This window comes from Lepidochelys kempii, chromosome 13 (assembly GCF_965140265.1).
Source record: "Lepidochelys kempii isolate rLepKem1 chromosome 13, rLepKem1.hap2, whole genome shotgun sequence".
Classification (NCBI taxonomy): domain Eukaryota; kingdom Metazoa; phylum Chordata; order Testudines; family Cheloniidae; genus Lepidochelys; species Lepidochelys kempii.
In genome coordinates, this window is record NC_133268.1 from 5,474,426 (window position 1) to 5,490,351 (window position 15,926).

The 15,926-nt window shown below is 44.3% G+C and overlaps 1 protein-coding gene across 7 annotated transcripts in view; it reads left to right on the forward strand.

Moving 5' to 3' along the window:
* Positions 1–15,926, forward strand: part of MYT1 (myelin transcription factor 1) — a 112,975-nt gene that overhangs the window by 55,102 nt on the left and 41,947 nt on the right. For all 7 annotated transcript variants that reach the window (XM_073309015.1, XM_073309014.1, XM_073309008.1 and 4 more), the window contains exons 3-8: positions 3,110–3,164; positions 4,878–4,908; positions 8,811–8,873; positions 10,158–10,405; positions 11,556–12,437; positions 14,078–14,212. In XM_073309015.1, coding sequence (XP_073165116.1) covers positions 3,110–3,164; positions 4,878–4,908; positions 8,811–8,873; positions 10,158–10,405; positions 11,556–12,437; positions 14,078–14,212 — 1,414 coding nt within the window. The remainder of the gene's footprint in view (positions 1–3,109; positions 3,165–4,877; positions 4,909–8,810; positions 8,874–10,157; positions 10,406–11,555; positions 12,438–14,077; positions 14,213–15,926) is intronic.

A 15,926-nucleotide genomic window follows, 5' to 3' on the forward strand; every position in this document is an offset into this window, starting at 1 on the left:
GGCACCTTAGAGACTAACCAATTTATTTGAGCATGAGCCTAGTGGACGGTGAACTGGATTGGGCATCGGAAGACCTAAGTTTTATTTCTGGCTCTGCCGTTGGCCTGGTGGATGACCTGAGGCAAGTCACTTCACCCCTCAGTGCCTCAGTTTCCCCATTGGGGGTAATGGGATAATGGCTTACCTCCTTTGAGATCTACTGATGGAAAGTATTATAAGAGATAGGAGTTATTATTATAACCACTACTGATTGTCTGAGAACTGCACCCCCAGCCGGGCTGGGCTAAAACATCCCATTGTATTTGTTACCTGTCTTCCTCTATACTTTTTAGTCTTATCCACCTGGTATGTCTCATCTTGTAGCATGTAAGCTATTAGTGGTACAGACTGTCATTTTACTGTATGTTTGTACAGCACCTAACACAATAGGGCACTGACCTGGTAGAGGCTTCTCGGAGCTACACCAATATAAATGTTTGATAATAATAATAAATGGCTGTGCAGATCCCAGTGACCTATTACAATTTTGACACATATATGTTAAATAACACTAATAAAAAGCACATGGAAAGAGTTGCACGGCACCTTGCTGAATTTTTTTTTTCAGCTATGCCTGATACAGTGTTGGAATGGCCCCATGACTCAGAAATGGAGTGAAATGCCAGAAATGTGGAGGTTGCATTCAGATAAAGTTCTAAAAGTTTAGATGCTAATCAGAACCTCATCCAAACCTTGCTGAGGCTCAGTCTTCACCGCCAAACAATGGGTACTGCTTTGCATCAAGCCAGATAATTCCATGTAAAATCCTTGTGGAAACAAGGCACAAATAGTTATTACATCAATGTAGTTAGGTGAGATCAACCCTACACCTAGGGTGACCAGATATCCCGATATTATCAGGACCATCCTAATATTAGGGGCTTTGTCTTCTATAGGCAACTATCCCTTTGCCCTCCCCACAAAAAATAGTGTCCCAATTTTTCACACTTGCTATCTGGTCACCCTATCTACACCCTACCCAACTCGGGATTTACCGCAGCTGGCTACATACAGGTAAAAACTACAGTGCCTTGTCTCCACTAGGGTTTCACACCGACTTAGCTGTCTCTATGGAAAAGCACACCTTTTTCAGCCAAGGCATAGCCTTGTCTGCAAACCTGGGCCTACTGAAGTCAATGGGACTGCTCCATGTGGGTAAAGGTAAGCATGTATGCTTGCAGGATTGAGACCCTAGTCTGTAAATCTCACCGGAATGGGTTGCAATATTCCCAGTAGAGTCCGGTTCAAGTTGGGCTTGGGGTAGTGCAGTATAGCCCTCTTTGCAGGTGTGCCAACAATTCTGGTGGATATGAAAGCAGGAAGCACAAAGGTGCATGTGTGTGTAAATATTTTTCCAAAAGGTCTGCTCTGGTACAGAGAGGAATTAATTCAGGGAAGTCCTATGGCCTGCAGGATACATAGGCTTGGTAGAATTTGATTTTTATATTTTTATCATTTTGATGGATAATATCGATGTTTGTTTACTTTTAAGGCTCTTTTTAATGTTTATACATTTAAATTTTCAGAGTTGGGCAAAATTATGGGGCGTCAGGATTTTTTTCTTCTTCTATTTTTATTGATTTAAATTTTCACTGTCGTGGGAAGTTATGGGAGGTCAGACATTGGGGGGGGGGGGTCAGACCCTAATTATTCCATGACAGTAGACAGTGAGATTCCAAAAGTTAAAGCTTTATAACTATTAAAACATGAGTTGTCAATGTCACGTGTGAAAATATACAAAGTAAATATCTTGAAACAAACTCCAGGTTCTCAAGCAGCATTTTTCTTACCTTGCCTATCGGTGAATTTCAATTATCATCAGTAGGAAATATTTTGTCATTGGTTTGTGTGTGTACGATGAAATCAACATTTACCAATAAAAATCCAACCCTTCCAACCCAAGGTATCCAGGAGGTCAGAAAAGATGGTCGCCCTAGTCCCTTCTGACCTTAGAACATATTACATTTTTCTAAAGTTAACTGAATTTCTTGTCATTCATAAAAGGGTTGATTTGAGTTTGGGGGAAAGGTGTGGGCTAGTTCTGGTATCCCCTAGTTACCATGTCTGTTAATAAAGCATGATTGTTGTTTGTGTGGGGAAAATGTCTTTGTACCTTAGTCCAGCTATTACACCACTAGGTGGGGTTTTGAAGACCTCTGGATAACATTTCCCGTGTGCAGAGGGGAGAATTTCACCCACTATGATTTTATTCCGTTCTAAAGTTCATCTGGTCATGCTGAAGTTCATCTGGTCCCTCAAGGCTGTAGCTATTTTCCTTCATGCATACAGCTGGGAAAAGAAGTTGATAGGTTTTTGGATACAGATTTAGGGCCTCATCCGATGATATGGTGTCACCCTCTACTCTCGCTGCCTTCAGCAGGGTCTGCCTTTGCAGGGTCTGGCTCCAAAATTGTGTCCTTTCCCCCACCTCTTCCTGGGATGAAAACATGCAAGTTTTTTTATACTTGAAGGGACAAACCCTCAACTGGTTCAAGGAAGTCAGTGGAACAATGCCATTTTGCAACAGTGGGTGCTCAGCCCCTAAAAAGCAATGTCTGCAAAACAAAGCCAGCTATTTACTTGGTGGGCCAGAATAGCATGTCCATTCTCCCACTGCGTAGCACCTATCTCAGAAGTCCTATTGACTTCAGTGGGATCACTAGTGGTTTAAAATACCCTGATTATCATCAAATAGTGTCACAAGCTGAGCATGCAGAAATACTTTGGGTGAAATTCTGGACCCATCAAAATCAATGGCAAAATTCCCACTGACTTCAATAAGGCCATGTTTTCAGCCATTTGGTCCATAGAGCAAGAGAAATGCTACGTTCCTATTGGGTGAAGTCTTCATATTATAGGGAAAAGACAAATCAGGGCTCCTCCCCTTAGAGTCAACCCAGCAAAGTTAGTCTGGCCTTAATTTAAAAGGTAATATAATCAGTATCTTTCTCAAAAAAGACAATCCAGCCTCCCCAGCTCCAAGCACTTATATTGGGGAACGGTTTCCCATACATTCTATGTGACTGAGACTTTTTTTTTAAATGCTAATTTTGTCGCTGTTTGATTCCAGATGAGTTTAGAAACTGATGATAAGAGAGCACGCACACGATCAAAGTCTATCAGAGGTGAGCCATTTATTCTCCTCCTGTGTGGAATTACATCTGAGGTTAATGTGCTCCGTTTTTTCCAAGCAGGCTCTCCTTTCAGACCCAGAAACACTGCTTCCCCGCCTCCCCCAAACCCAGGAGATCTGTTCACAAAAACAGCTCGAGCAATAAACACTTACACCCCACATAGTATTTAACCTTCCCTCCTCCACCCTGCAAAAAAAAAAAAATCCCTTCCATGCTTAGTTCTATAGGCATCGTGATCGCTTCAGATCAGTTCCAGAGGCTTTCATCATGCATGCTCCGCTGGAGGCTTTGAAGTTGAACATCTGAGAGTGCCTGGCAGAGGCTGTACATGCTGCAGAAGCAAACAGGCCGTCTCATGGCGGGGACTGGAGGACAAATGACTCGTTAATTCAAAGCTTGATTGCTATTTATTTTCCAGCTTTACAAAAAATAATAATGTATATTTCATCCTCTAGATGCCTTTTCCCTACAAAGGGGAAGATGCTGTAATCTATTCTGCAGTGTGTAAAGTCATATCCAGATCATTGGTACCCTGTGTAATGATTACAGATCAACCTCGGAATTTATTTTGTCTCTTTTCTGTGTGTATGGATCTGATGCATTTCAAAGGTCATTGAAAGTGAGGAACTAATAGCACTGGTGAAAATAGAGGGTGATGCGTGAAGGAATTATGCAACTTCATCCACACAGCTGGGCCATTGCGCCTCACTCCACGCTGACCTACATCATTCTCCTTCTAGGCATTTGCTTCCCTCAGAAATCAGATACAGCCAATTGTGCTGAATCGTGCCACATTATGTGGTAGTTTTTGTAATATATATAATGCTCATTAGGGATTATAATGAGACCAGCCTGATTCTGTTTATTTTCCCACCTTAAACCTGCCTGAAACTCATTTAAACCCAGGTCTCCTGATGTGAAAAGGTAATTTCTTGGATAGACCATGCTACTTACTGTTGCCTCCAGTTTGTTGAAGTTTGTGAGTCACTCCATTGAGATTTGGATCCCCCAGAAACCCAATTAGCTCAAACAAACTGAGCAGCTGTGTTATGCCTTTTAGCCTGTGCCACATGGCATGTTTCCTTTTTTTTTTCTTTTTTCTTTTTCTTTTTCCTGGCTGTTTGGATTCCTGGCTGGACATCAGGTTTTCAGTAAAGATCCAGTAATGTCATCTGTATTACTCAGAAATGAAGAATCATCCCTAAAAATCTAGAGCCTGGGCTATCGTTACAAAAGGGATTAAAATGAGAAACTAGAAAAATGCAAATGTAGAAAACTATTTCAAATGCATATGAACTGCCAAAAAACTGAAGAGACATGAGAGAACTCAGTCAGTTCCTTTACCAGTAGAGGTCCAGATCCTGAGCTGGTTTAAATCAAGGTAGCTCAATTGATTTCAATATTGCCATGCTAGTTTACACCAGCTAAGAATCTGGCTCAGTGTGCGTGTGTGTTTGTGTCTACATAGAGATGTAGGCCCTTTCCCTGAAAACACTACATGCTTAATTGTAACACGCTTAAAGTTAAGCATGTGTGTAAGTGTTAGCAGGTTGAGGGCTGCAGACAGTTTATGCTTTTCTATTTACTATGTAGCCTTGCATAGTTTACGATCGAGCATGACTTAGCTCAGCAGTGGCAGAGGAATCTGTGTTTTTACTCACGGCCTTGTTTCTTTCCACTCTTGTTTCCTGTCCCTCTGCTCAGTGCCCACGGAACTCATAGGACAGGAGGTGAGGTAAGAAAATTTTCTTCTCAGCCTCATAGCTTGGGGAGGGAGAGGGATTCTGGCCCATTCCTTAAGGAAATAAAAGCTGTGGAAAGCATTAGATGGGGCAAATCTATTACCAAGCCCAGGCCCAACCCTAACTCCTCCCGCAGCCCCTTCTTCTGCCCCTCCCACTTGGCGAGTCCCATTCTATGGCTATAGGGAAGGGGAAGAAAAATGAACAGTATTTTAGCTGTGTTACAGTTTCCTGTACATCATGTAGCCAGACACTCAGGGCTTGGCCCTAGGTAAGTCCCCTTTGCACCAGCCCAGAGTGAAAAGGGACCCTAGGAGGGTAAGGGAATCCCCGGAGTTATAGCAGATTGAAACAGGAGGGGAGAGCTCTCATTGAACCAGTGTAGGGGAAAGCTGTAAGGGAACACTGCTTACGCACGCCAGGCAGAAGAGAGGGAGCTGCCCTCTGCACTTCCCCATTCCCACTTACTTTAATGGCGGGGAATCTGGCTTTTACTATCCACTACCCCCTCCATGCAAGGTGCATTCTGTGGTGAGCTGAGGGCAGGAGGCGGCCGGATAAGGATGAGAAGGAGCAATCTTTGGCTGGCAGGGAAGCCCCGGGGGGACTGTTCCAGCTGGTGTTAATTAGAGCAGCCCTGTGACTGCCCTATTGCTAGGCCCCACTCCAGCCCATAACCAGTCCCAGGAGCAAAGGAGGTAAAATGATGCACCAAGGACTAACTCAGCCAAGGATCCAGCCCCCAGAGGGAATTGCATCCTTAAATAATGGCACTTGGAAAAGTATCGTTATGTACAATGGTTAAAAGCAAACCTCCCCTTCCGTCTCTTGTGTCCTCCCCCTGCTCCCATTCCTGGATCATTCTCTGGTTCCCTTCCCCTCTTGTCACTTCTGTCCTCCTCCCCTATCGATGTTCCTGGTCTCTGTCTCTCCTTCCATCCCCTCCCCTGCCTTACAGGATGGATTTTAAAATTATTTAGCCCCACAGGTACAGGATAAGATTTTCCATCGGTAAAGATCTGATGCCCACTCCCCACGTCAGCCTGGTCATCCCTTAGCCCGATGACTGAGATGTTCAGGAGGTCCTGTTGTTCATTTGATGTAGCTTGCATGCTAGCAACAGCAAGAGAAAAAACTGGAGCAAACCGTTGCAGTCTTACGAAGCTTTTTATTATAAATCACTGGCTTCTGGATCTCTCAGATCTCTGTAAAACTGACATAAGTGCTTATGCAAGAGGAGGATTCACTAACCTGGGCATGTGCTAATGGCAGGGGCTGCATTTTCTAGTGACCTCTATTAGAAAGCTTTCCATGTCAAAGAGTAATTGGAGCTTAACTGTCCTAATTTCTTCGAGTTTCTGCTCCTACGCTCTGCTATGACTCCTAAGAGACTAGCATGGGGGATGCTGGGCATTACACTTCCCTAACTTTTATTGCTGAATACTCGAGTGGAGGTGGTAATTGAAGCAGGTGACATATTTCAGGGGCAGCACAGAGTGCTCCACACAGCCATCTCTGCAGCTGTCACCTAATTGCCTGATTAACTGGACGATTAATCGACTAATTGGAAGCTAGGCATCGTCTGCATGACAATAAGAAGGCTTTTGTAAAAGTATTAAAGCTCTTGAGAGAGAGAGAGAAATTGGTGAATGTTGTAAAGAAGGGAGAACCATTAACAAACCATGGAGCCCTTTGCCACTCATGACCCCTGCCAAGATGTAAGAAATTTCCATCTCCAAGGATTTCACAAATCAAAGTCCTAGGCCAAGATTGAATGACCTGGCATTCCAGAAAGCACTGAGCGCCCACCCTCTGAATATTGGACACCTTTGAAGTTGTCTAAAGCTAGGCACCAAAAATTGAGCCATCTAAAATCACGAGTCACTTTAGATACATTTGGCTCAGATCCTCTGGGCTATTATCTTTTTTTTTTTTTAACCACAGGCTGTAATTTACTGCCTTAAAAAGGGGAATCAGCCTTAACTGATTCAGCAAAGTTTAGAAATGCTCATAACATCTTCATCAGAGCTGTTCTTGTTCCACACTAAATAAGCCTTTTTATTTTTTCAGGCAAGTCATTGCTAGCTTAACCACTGCGCTGCGTGCAGTCACTTAGAGTGTGTCTGGGGCTGTTCAGAACAGAGCAATCTCAGTCATGACTGAAGGCAATTCAAATTAAATAGACTTTAAGATCATCAGTAAAGGGGAGGGGGACCTTCTTCCAATTATGCACATTAGCCTGGAGAGATCTTCTTATGTATGATCTCGAGCATGTCACTTGGAAGAATCCTCTGAGCTGCCACTTCCACTCATACGAGGAACCCCGTGAAAGGTGCAGTTTGGTTTGAGCATATGCACCGGACAAAGGCTAGGAGGCCAAAGAGAACACTGTGCATCCTCCCAGTTGATCGTGTGAGTTAAAGGAGGATCATCACCTCAGATATAAAGCAGGTCACAAGTCAGTTTATTGCAAAAGGCAGCCCTGGGGTTTCAATGTTACAAGGACATGTAGCAGGACCAGGAGGGTTTTGAGACAAGATAGGTCTAAGACCTTGCTGGGAGTTCAGATTTTTGAGTCTCTGGCTTCAGCTTTCCTGCCGGTCAGCAAGCTCCCAAACACAAAATGAACAGGGCAGTGCTTCTGTTCTCCTAGGGCTCCCTGCCCTGAATTCTGGTCAGCAAAGTGCGGCACTGCATCAGCTTCCATCTGGACCTTGGCCAGGAGTTAACCCTCAGAACTGCCTGGCTCAGCTGGGCTAGTTCATAGGGACACCCGTGGGGGGAGGAGGGGAGGGAAGATCCTGAAGAGTTGCTGCCGTTTCAGCAGCCAGCAGGTGGCAAGGGCCTGGCACAGGGCACACTGCACATGCAGAGCAGGACCTGGGTGCCGGCCGCAGCACCACTCCCCGCCACATCGTGCACGGATGCTAGTTACGAGATCACTATGCGTGCGGCGGCATGTGCACTCAGCAAACCCCCCTGGCAAGTTGCATCTCGTGACCAGCAACTGGCAAGAGAGTTGAGAAACCAGCCAGGCCAGTCAAAAAGTGGTCAAGCCGTGTCCCAGGTGGTCCCCCTTGCTTTGCAGCCTCTGGCAGTAGCCAAAGCCTAATGTACATCCGCCAGGGAAACTGGCTGAAGCTGCTTTTCAGCCTTTGGAGCCCCTATAATTCCTGAAGACTGGGCTATCTGTAGGGGTGACATTTACCAGTGCAGAGGAACTATGCAAAGCAGCATCTTCCACTTCAGTCCGTCTAAGGGCTGAGTAGTGCCTAAGGTTTCTGGAGCCCTCTGCACTGAGATTGCCGCTTCAGCTGAGCAGAAGCCAGGGCAGGGGAGCTTGTGAATTTTGTCCAACATGCTCTGACTCCTATCACCAAAGGCCTGGCTTCCCATGTCCATTCCTCAACCTGGCCTCCTCAATAGGTCCCCCATTCCTAGCATCCTCAAACAATGCTTGTCTGACAAGCCATAAAACGAAATTTTAAAAAATGATTTATTTTATGCACTAGTGAAAAAAAAAATAAAACAACAACAAAACTAAACAGTGACCGTGGGAGGCAGGGTACGGTAGTTGTCTTGGGTTTAAAGGCTTGCTTTTACACATGCAAATCTTTAATTAAACATACTCATAAAACTATAATGAACCGTTCATTTAATTAAATGGGGTGACTCATTTCATTAATTTTTAGCAAACTGCAAAGCCGCCATCCTGCCCTCCTTGCTTGGAATTCAAAGGGATGAAATGAACTATTTAAAGGAAATTATCTTCCCGTTTGCAGTTTTTGTTCCTTCTGCACAGATTCTTTTTAACTCTCCATAGTTTATATATTTTAATTAAAACGCATTCTCCAAGTCATCGCCATTCTTGTTGCTTGATTGTTTCCCTCTCAAGCTGCCCTACCCCAGGATGTAATGGCTCAGGACACATCCGTGGAAAGTATGCAAGACACAGAAGGTAAGATTTGGTCTGGAGGATTTCCAGTCTAAGGAACCTCAATGCCAGTGGTAGAGAGAGATGTAAGAATCAAGACAGACTGACCCTGATCCAGCTCCATTGACTACAATGGGAGTTGGATCAGGGTCCTAAATGAGCTTTACCAAACTCACAGCTGATGCGGAAAGGAATACACTGTGTTGCTATACAATGGGTTTATTAATTCTGCTGAGATGTCTTCAGGCTGAAGACTTGGTCTGCTTGCTACTTGCATGCATGGTAGAGGGGAATGGGGTGGGAAATAATAGTTTTTTTGGCTGCCTTGGAGTCCATTCTTCTGCTAACAGATTTTTCATCAGTGCATTATACTGTGCACATCTGGACTCCTGGTGCCCATGAGTTAAATATGCCACTATGGCTGGATCTGAATACCAGTTCTAGTTTTATAGCTAGAAGCAACCAACAGCCTTTAGTATCCAACAGTGTCCAAGGTAGAAACAACTGGGCCTAGCGTAAATTGTGATGGCAGATATAAGATGCAGGGGTGTCCAACCTGAGCCTGAGAAGGAGACAGAATTTACCAATGTACATTGCCAAAGAGCCACAGTAATACGTCAGCAGCCCCCCAGCAGCTCTCCCACCCTGCTCCCAGCACCTCCCACCCACCGGCAGCCCCGCCAATCAGCACCTCCCCCTCCCTCCTTCCCTGCACCTCCCGATCCGCTGTTTTGTGGCGTGCAGGAGGCTTGGGGGAGGGGAGGGGGAAGGAAACGAGGGCATGGCAGGATCAGGGGAGGGGACGGGAAGGGGTGGAGAGGAGGAAGGCCTGTGGCAGAGCCAGAGGTTGAGCAGTGAGCAACCCCTGGCACATTGGAAAGTTGGAGCCAGCCCAGGAGTCGGTGCCTGTACAAGGAGCCGCAGGTTAACTTCTGAAGAGCCGCATGTGGCTCCGGAGCCCCAGGTTGGCCACCCCTGATAAGATGCCATAGGACTAAATGTTTTTACTGGGTTATACGAACTCCCAGTGATCTCTGAGCGAAAACTGAGTAAAGGCATCAGGAGCTGGCCCATTCATAGGTGAGTTTCTTTAGAGAAGAGTGAAAAAGAATGAAGGCCAGATCTGCAGCTTGGTCAACAGAGCTAGGACATATAAACCAGCTGAAGACCTGGCCCTCCCTATGCATTGCCCATTTCTCTTTAGTCCTTAAAGGACTTTTTTACCTCTTGCTTCATTGATAAAGCCTCCATTTCTGAGGTCTTGCTCAGACATGCCTCCCTCATGCAATGAGTCCTCTTTCCCTCTAGTTTACAAAGCTGCCCTCTAGCAAAGAAGAGGAAACTTCAGGATGCTGAGGCCGAGCATCTGGTGTCAAAGAGAAAATCCCATCCCCTGAAGCTGGCCCTTGATGAAGGTTACAACGTGGACAGCGATGGGAGCGAGGAGACAGAGGTGAAGGAGGAGTCTGTCACTGACGAATCAGAGGGGACTTTGGAGGAGGAAGAGGCAGAGACGATAGAACAGGAGGAGACCCCCAGCCCTGAGCCAGCGGAAGGTGCTTTATCATTATTGATTGCAGAGCTTATTTTACAGATGGACACAGGGAAGTGAGTGTTAATAGTGAAGAGTTATAGCACCTCTGAATTATGTATAGGATGGGTTCTTCCATTATTATATTTAGTGGAAGAACAACAGAAAAGACCTGTTTAATCTGAGAAGGGATGTTCCTGGCTATGCTGGTCACAGACTGTCTCCAACATCTTAAAAATAAGAGTTTTTCCATCAGTGACGATTCCTGGGGAAGGAACTATGTAGAGTATAAAAGCATTTCTCTGTGTGGCTCAATAGGTAAAGCAATGGGAAAGGCAACTTGGAGTCTTGGATCCTGATCCAGAGACAGGTTATGAGCTTCTCTATTGTCTTCAGCCTGTGGAACTCATTGCCGGAGGATGTTGTGAAGACCAAAACTATAACAGGGTTCAAAAAAGAACTAGAAAAGTTCATGGAGGATAGGTCCATCAATGGCTATTAGCCAGGATGGGCAGGGATGCAACACCATTCTCTGCCAGAAGCTGGGTATGGACGACAGGGGATGGATCACTTGATGATTACCTGTTCTGTTCATTCCCTCTGGGGCACCTGACATTGGCCACTGTTGGAAGAAAGGATATTGGGCTAGATGGACCATTTGTCTGACCCAGGATGACTGTTCTTATGCTCAGTGGTCACAGAGTAAGACTCCTAGGTCCAAATTCATGCCACCTTCATGGGCTTTGGGAGGAGGTGTATGTGCGTAACCAGGGAAGAGTTTTGGCCCTCGGATCTTAGCCTTCTCCCATATCTCTTTCCTTGTAAATGTATTCATGCATTATGGACCTCTGTTTATTAAGGCAATTTGCATCAGCCTCCAATGGAGTGCTCTTTAGCATGAAAACATCACCTTGGGCTAGTGCAGGCAACATGCAAAAATGTGTAGCTGATGGTTTCTGATGGCTCAGTGGAGAAAATAGATATCTGAAGGTGTTGCTCATCTTATCAGTGGGAATCATTTTAAAATGGAAATCCCTTTTTTTACCTGCTATTACTAAATGCATTAAATCAGGTTCACCCAGGGCATAACAGCAAGACTTGGGGTTCAATTAAGCTGAAAGGAGACAAAAAGTTCTTTATGAGCTTATAATGTTTTTTCTTCTTCCTTTTTGCAGTAAGAAGCCCAGCAAAATCATCACGCTATGGACAAAATGCAGCTACCAGTACACCCGGCCCTAGCAAGGCCAATTACAGCAGCTATCAAGAAATCATTGCCAACTCTCTCCTAAATCTAGGCCAAATAGCAGAAGAAACCCTTGCAATAGAGGGGCAGCTGCCTGAAAATGAACTGCAGGTCTCCAAGCCTCCTGTTAATGTTGTGCACCTGGTTCACGAAGGGGCGGAAGAAGAGGTGGTCGAGGAGGAATGTGACAAGGAAATTATCATCCAAACTGAGGATGCAGAGGAAGTTATTGAGGTCACTAGCGAACGTAGCAGTGAATTGTGTCCAGAGCATCGGGACGACATGAACTGTGAGGAGTCCTGCAAGTTGCAAAAGGCCATGCAAGCAGAAGCAGAAGAGGAAGAAGAGGAGGAGGAGGAAGAGGAGGAGGAGGAGGAAGAAGAAGAAGAAGAAGAGGAGGAGGAGGAAGAAGAGGAGGAGGAGGAGGAGGAAGAGGAAGAAGAGGAGGAGATAGCACCTGAAGTGATCTGTGAAGAAACTCCTCAGACATCTCGGGACTCCCAGAAAACCCACTGTGAAGGGCGGTTCAGCCCAAAACCTGAGTACTCGGTCATCGTGGAGGTCAGATCAGATGACGACAAAGATGACGATGCTCGGTCCCAGAAATCTGCCGTGACCGATGAGTCTGAAATGTACGACATGATGACCAGAGGGAACCTGGGGCTGCTGGAGCAGGCCATTGCACTCAAAGCCGAGCAGGTTAAGATCATGAGGGAGCCCAGCCGCCTGCCAGGGGAGCATGTAAAGCATTTCCAGGTGGACGAAAAACAAAACAAACCTTTGGACACTATCAGAAAAAACTACTACAGCAAAGGTGGAGTATCTGAACAACCTTCCATGCACCATCTTTCTCCCCAGCAGCCTTGGACTGTGAAAGAATCTGAGCTTCACTGCTAAGTGTCCCATGAAAACTACCTGGTTGTGGATTTTCAAGCTCGGTTTGGTGATTGAGCCACATAGTTCCTGTTACTCTCAGTGGGAATTGCGTGGCAAGTCCCCTAGTTGGCTTTGAAAATCTCAACCTGTACCTCTAAGACAGAAATGGCAAAAGCGATGCAGAGTGGATAATCTGGGAGACTATTTATATTCATTTTATTTCTTTCCATTTATTAAAATGTTCCCACCCAGTCTTCTGGCTATGAAGTCTTCCCAGTGTCAATTAAAACCAAAATCCAAACGAGAGGACCCTCCAAAATAAACTCAGAACAAAAACTCTCCCACCAGTGCCATCCTTCTGCTCATTTTTCCCATTCCAGAAAAAGCCCATGAGACCAGATACTATGGACCTTGTGGCCTGATTTTAAGGTCATTTGGACTTTGGTGCCATAATTTACTTGAGCAATAGATAAGTAGAAGCCTTCTCCATGGGGGCCATGATGTACATATTGAATAGACAGGTGGAGAAAGTTCCACCAATATCCTCAATCCATCAGTTTCATCAGAATCTTTAATCAGCACCAGTTTACTTTTAAATAGATTTTTGAACTAAAACTATAAAGAAAAGCAGGAGACAGGAACCACCTGATTCCATGCACACCTCTCCTACTGAGAGTTTGTTGTCCTCTTTCCTAGCACAAGACAGGTTTCTTTTTAAAAAAAAAAAGTGTGGGGGGGAATATTTGCCAATGTTTCCCCCTTTTCATTTTTGAAATTAAAAATTTTAACAATTTTTGAAATTGAAACACAAACAAAATCAATCAGCTCTATCGATTTCCATTTGAAAATTGACTGAAAACTTTCATGAAGAATTTCATGTAAAATGTTCCTAATTTATGAATGAATGAATTAATTAATGTTCAAATTTCAAAACTATTAAAATGTGAAACATTTCAACTACTTCTGCATAGGACTCATATGAAAATATCAACCTGAAAACTAATGCAGTTCACATATTTTTGAAGCAGGGTATCACCTGCTAAGCCTTTCTGAATTCTGCAGGAAGTACTAGACCGTAAGTGGGCAGGCCTATAGAAACTGAAGCCTGGCCTAAGATCAATAACTTCTTTTGGCTTGGCTCGGTCCATGATTGAATATGAGCCAGTGGGATTATCCTGTCATAATTCTTAGATGGCCTCACTGACCTTATATAGCACATTACAGGATACATTTTCAGCCACACTGAGCATGGCCTCCCTTTCGTATCCACATGCAAAACTTGCACCTGTATTTTTACACCTACAAAAATGTAATTGTGTGTGCAAATCAGAGTCTTTGCACCAGTAACTACCTGATTTGCACCAACAATCAGGCAGCTAGTGGTGTGAATATTCAACCTTGGAGTCTCACTTGAACTACACGTGCAAACGTACTCCGAAATCTTGGCAATAAACTCTTTTGCAGCAGTGCTGTACAAAAGATCCTTTTCTTGTATTCAGTCACTCATGATTTGTATCCAGTTGCTGCCCTTGCCTGGGGTAATATTTTTTCCCACATCCCCCTCCCCATATTTCCTAGATCCCTCAAGACCTGAGAAGCGAGAGATCAAATGTCCTACTCCAGGTTGTGATGGCACCGGTCACGTCACAGGGCTCTACCCTCACCATCGCAGTCTGTCCGGTTGCCCACACAAAGACAGGATCCCTCCAGAGAGTGAGTATACTGTAGGGATTTCCACACCGCAGAAAAAGGGCTGCCTAACCTGGGGAGCTGAGGCACTTAGCTGACTTGTGCCTCAAAGCACATCTGCATTGCAATCTTAAGTGTGAATGGTAACTTGTCCAGATGTATCCACACTGCCTGAACTCTAGAAGAAGTGAGGGCACAGTGGCAAGGGCTTCAATGCCGGTTGCACAAGTATGAACCCGTGGCGACGGTCAGGCAAATTTGTGCAGTTCACCCTGCCACATCCTCATGTCTGTTTTTAGTGAGCTCTCTAGAGTACAGCTAATGCGGGTCCGTCGACACAGGTTGCCATTTACACCCCTAGCGGCAATGTAGAAGCACCCTTAGAGTGAAATTCACCCCTGCACGGAAGAGCCCCATCACAAGGTCAGTACACCACTGAAGTCGCACTTTAGCCCTCCAAATTCAACTTTAGTGGTGCATAGTTCATGTGCTGGCCTTCTGCCCAGGGGTAATTTTTGCCTTAAGAGCGTTGTTTAATTTCTCATGTTGTGTGATGCAGTTACAGTGTCTTACCCTTATGATGACAAAAGTTATAGCTACCCTTACAGGAAAGTTCTGGAGAATTTAATAGAAAATAATAATCTTTATATAGGTTTTTAGATCCATCTCATACAGATCTCCTTGCTATAGAATTCTATAGGGTGGTTTAAAAAAATGCAACTTTTAGAAAGGATTTCATTCTCTGTTAACTTCTCTAGATGTTGTCAGTAATTTCTATGGAACCCTACTGAGCTTCTGTTGAACCATGTCGGCTTGGTCCCTATATTGAATCCCACAGATTCTTTTCCCCCTATGGAGTAGCTTGTCGGGAAGGGGGAAGAAGGGTAAAAAAAGGAAATCTCGACAGCAGAATTTAATTATGTTTTATTGTATAGCAAAAAAAGTAACCATTTGATATGTACACTAGAGTCAAATCTCTTTTTATTCACTCATCACCTTGACAGTTACAACATAGCACATAAAGATTCATATATTCTGCAGGAAATGTTTATCACTATGCCACTGGCTTTTTTTTTTTCAAATATAGATTTTATTTCTATTTGTACCAACCTCCTAAATAGAATTCTCTGTACATGTAAATAAAGTTCAGTATTGTGTGCTCATGATAATGGAATAATGGCCAAAAAAAACCCCACAACTGCTGCCTTATCTGTAATTTCAGAGGTTGCAGACCTGCCATAAACACAGAACTGCAGGAGACAAGGCGAAAGTAACAGTTATCTTCATACAAGTGTGCATACAAAAAAAATTAAAAAGCAATCTGCGTGCTTTCCAAAGGCTTGCAAAGCAAATTATTTTCTTTACTTTTAAGGTCAGCGCTGCAGGGAGCAATAATCCTGAAGATTAAAATTTTTAAAAATCAAACAAAGACTAGTCCTAAGGATAAAAGCATAGATTCAACTCCAATCACTTAAATCCACCTGAAATGGGCAGGCATGGCTCCAGAACGAAGGGGGAGGAGGAAAAATGGATTGCAATCAGCTAACCAGGAAAAAAGACCAAGCTGGCCTGTGCAGAAATGCTAATCTAGTGCTGACCTGAGCAGAGTTGGCTTGTAACTCTTTTCTATACGCAGACAACTTTTAATTGCAGTTTCATATTTGCTGATTTCTAGGAAGCCAGCATGAAAACTTGACTATTTGTCTTTTTTGCTCTGTTTTTATAAAGTTGTTTTTAC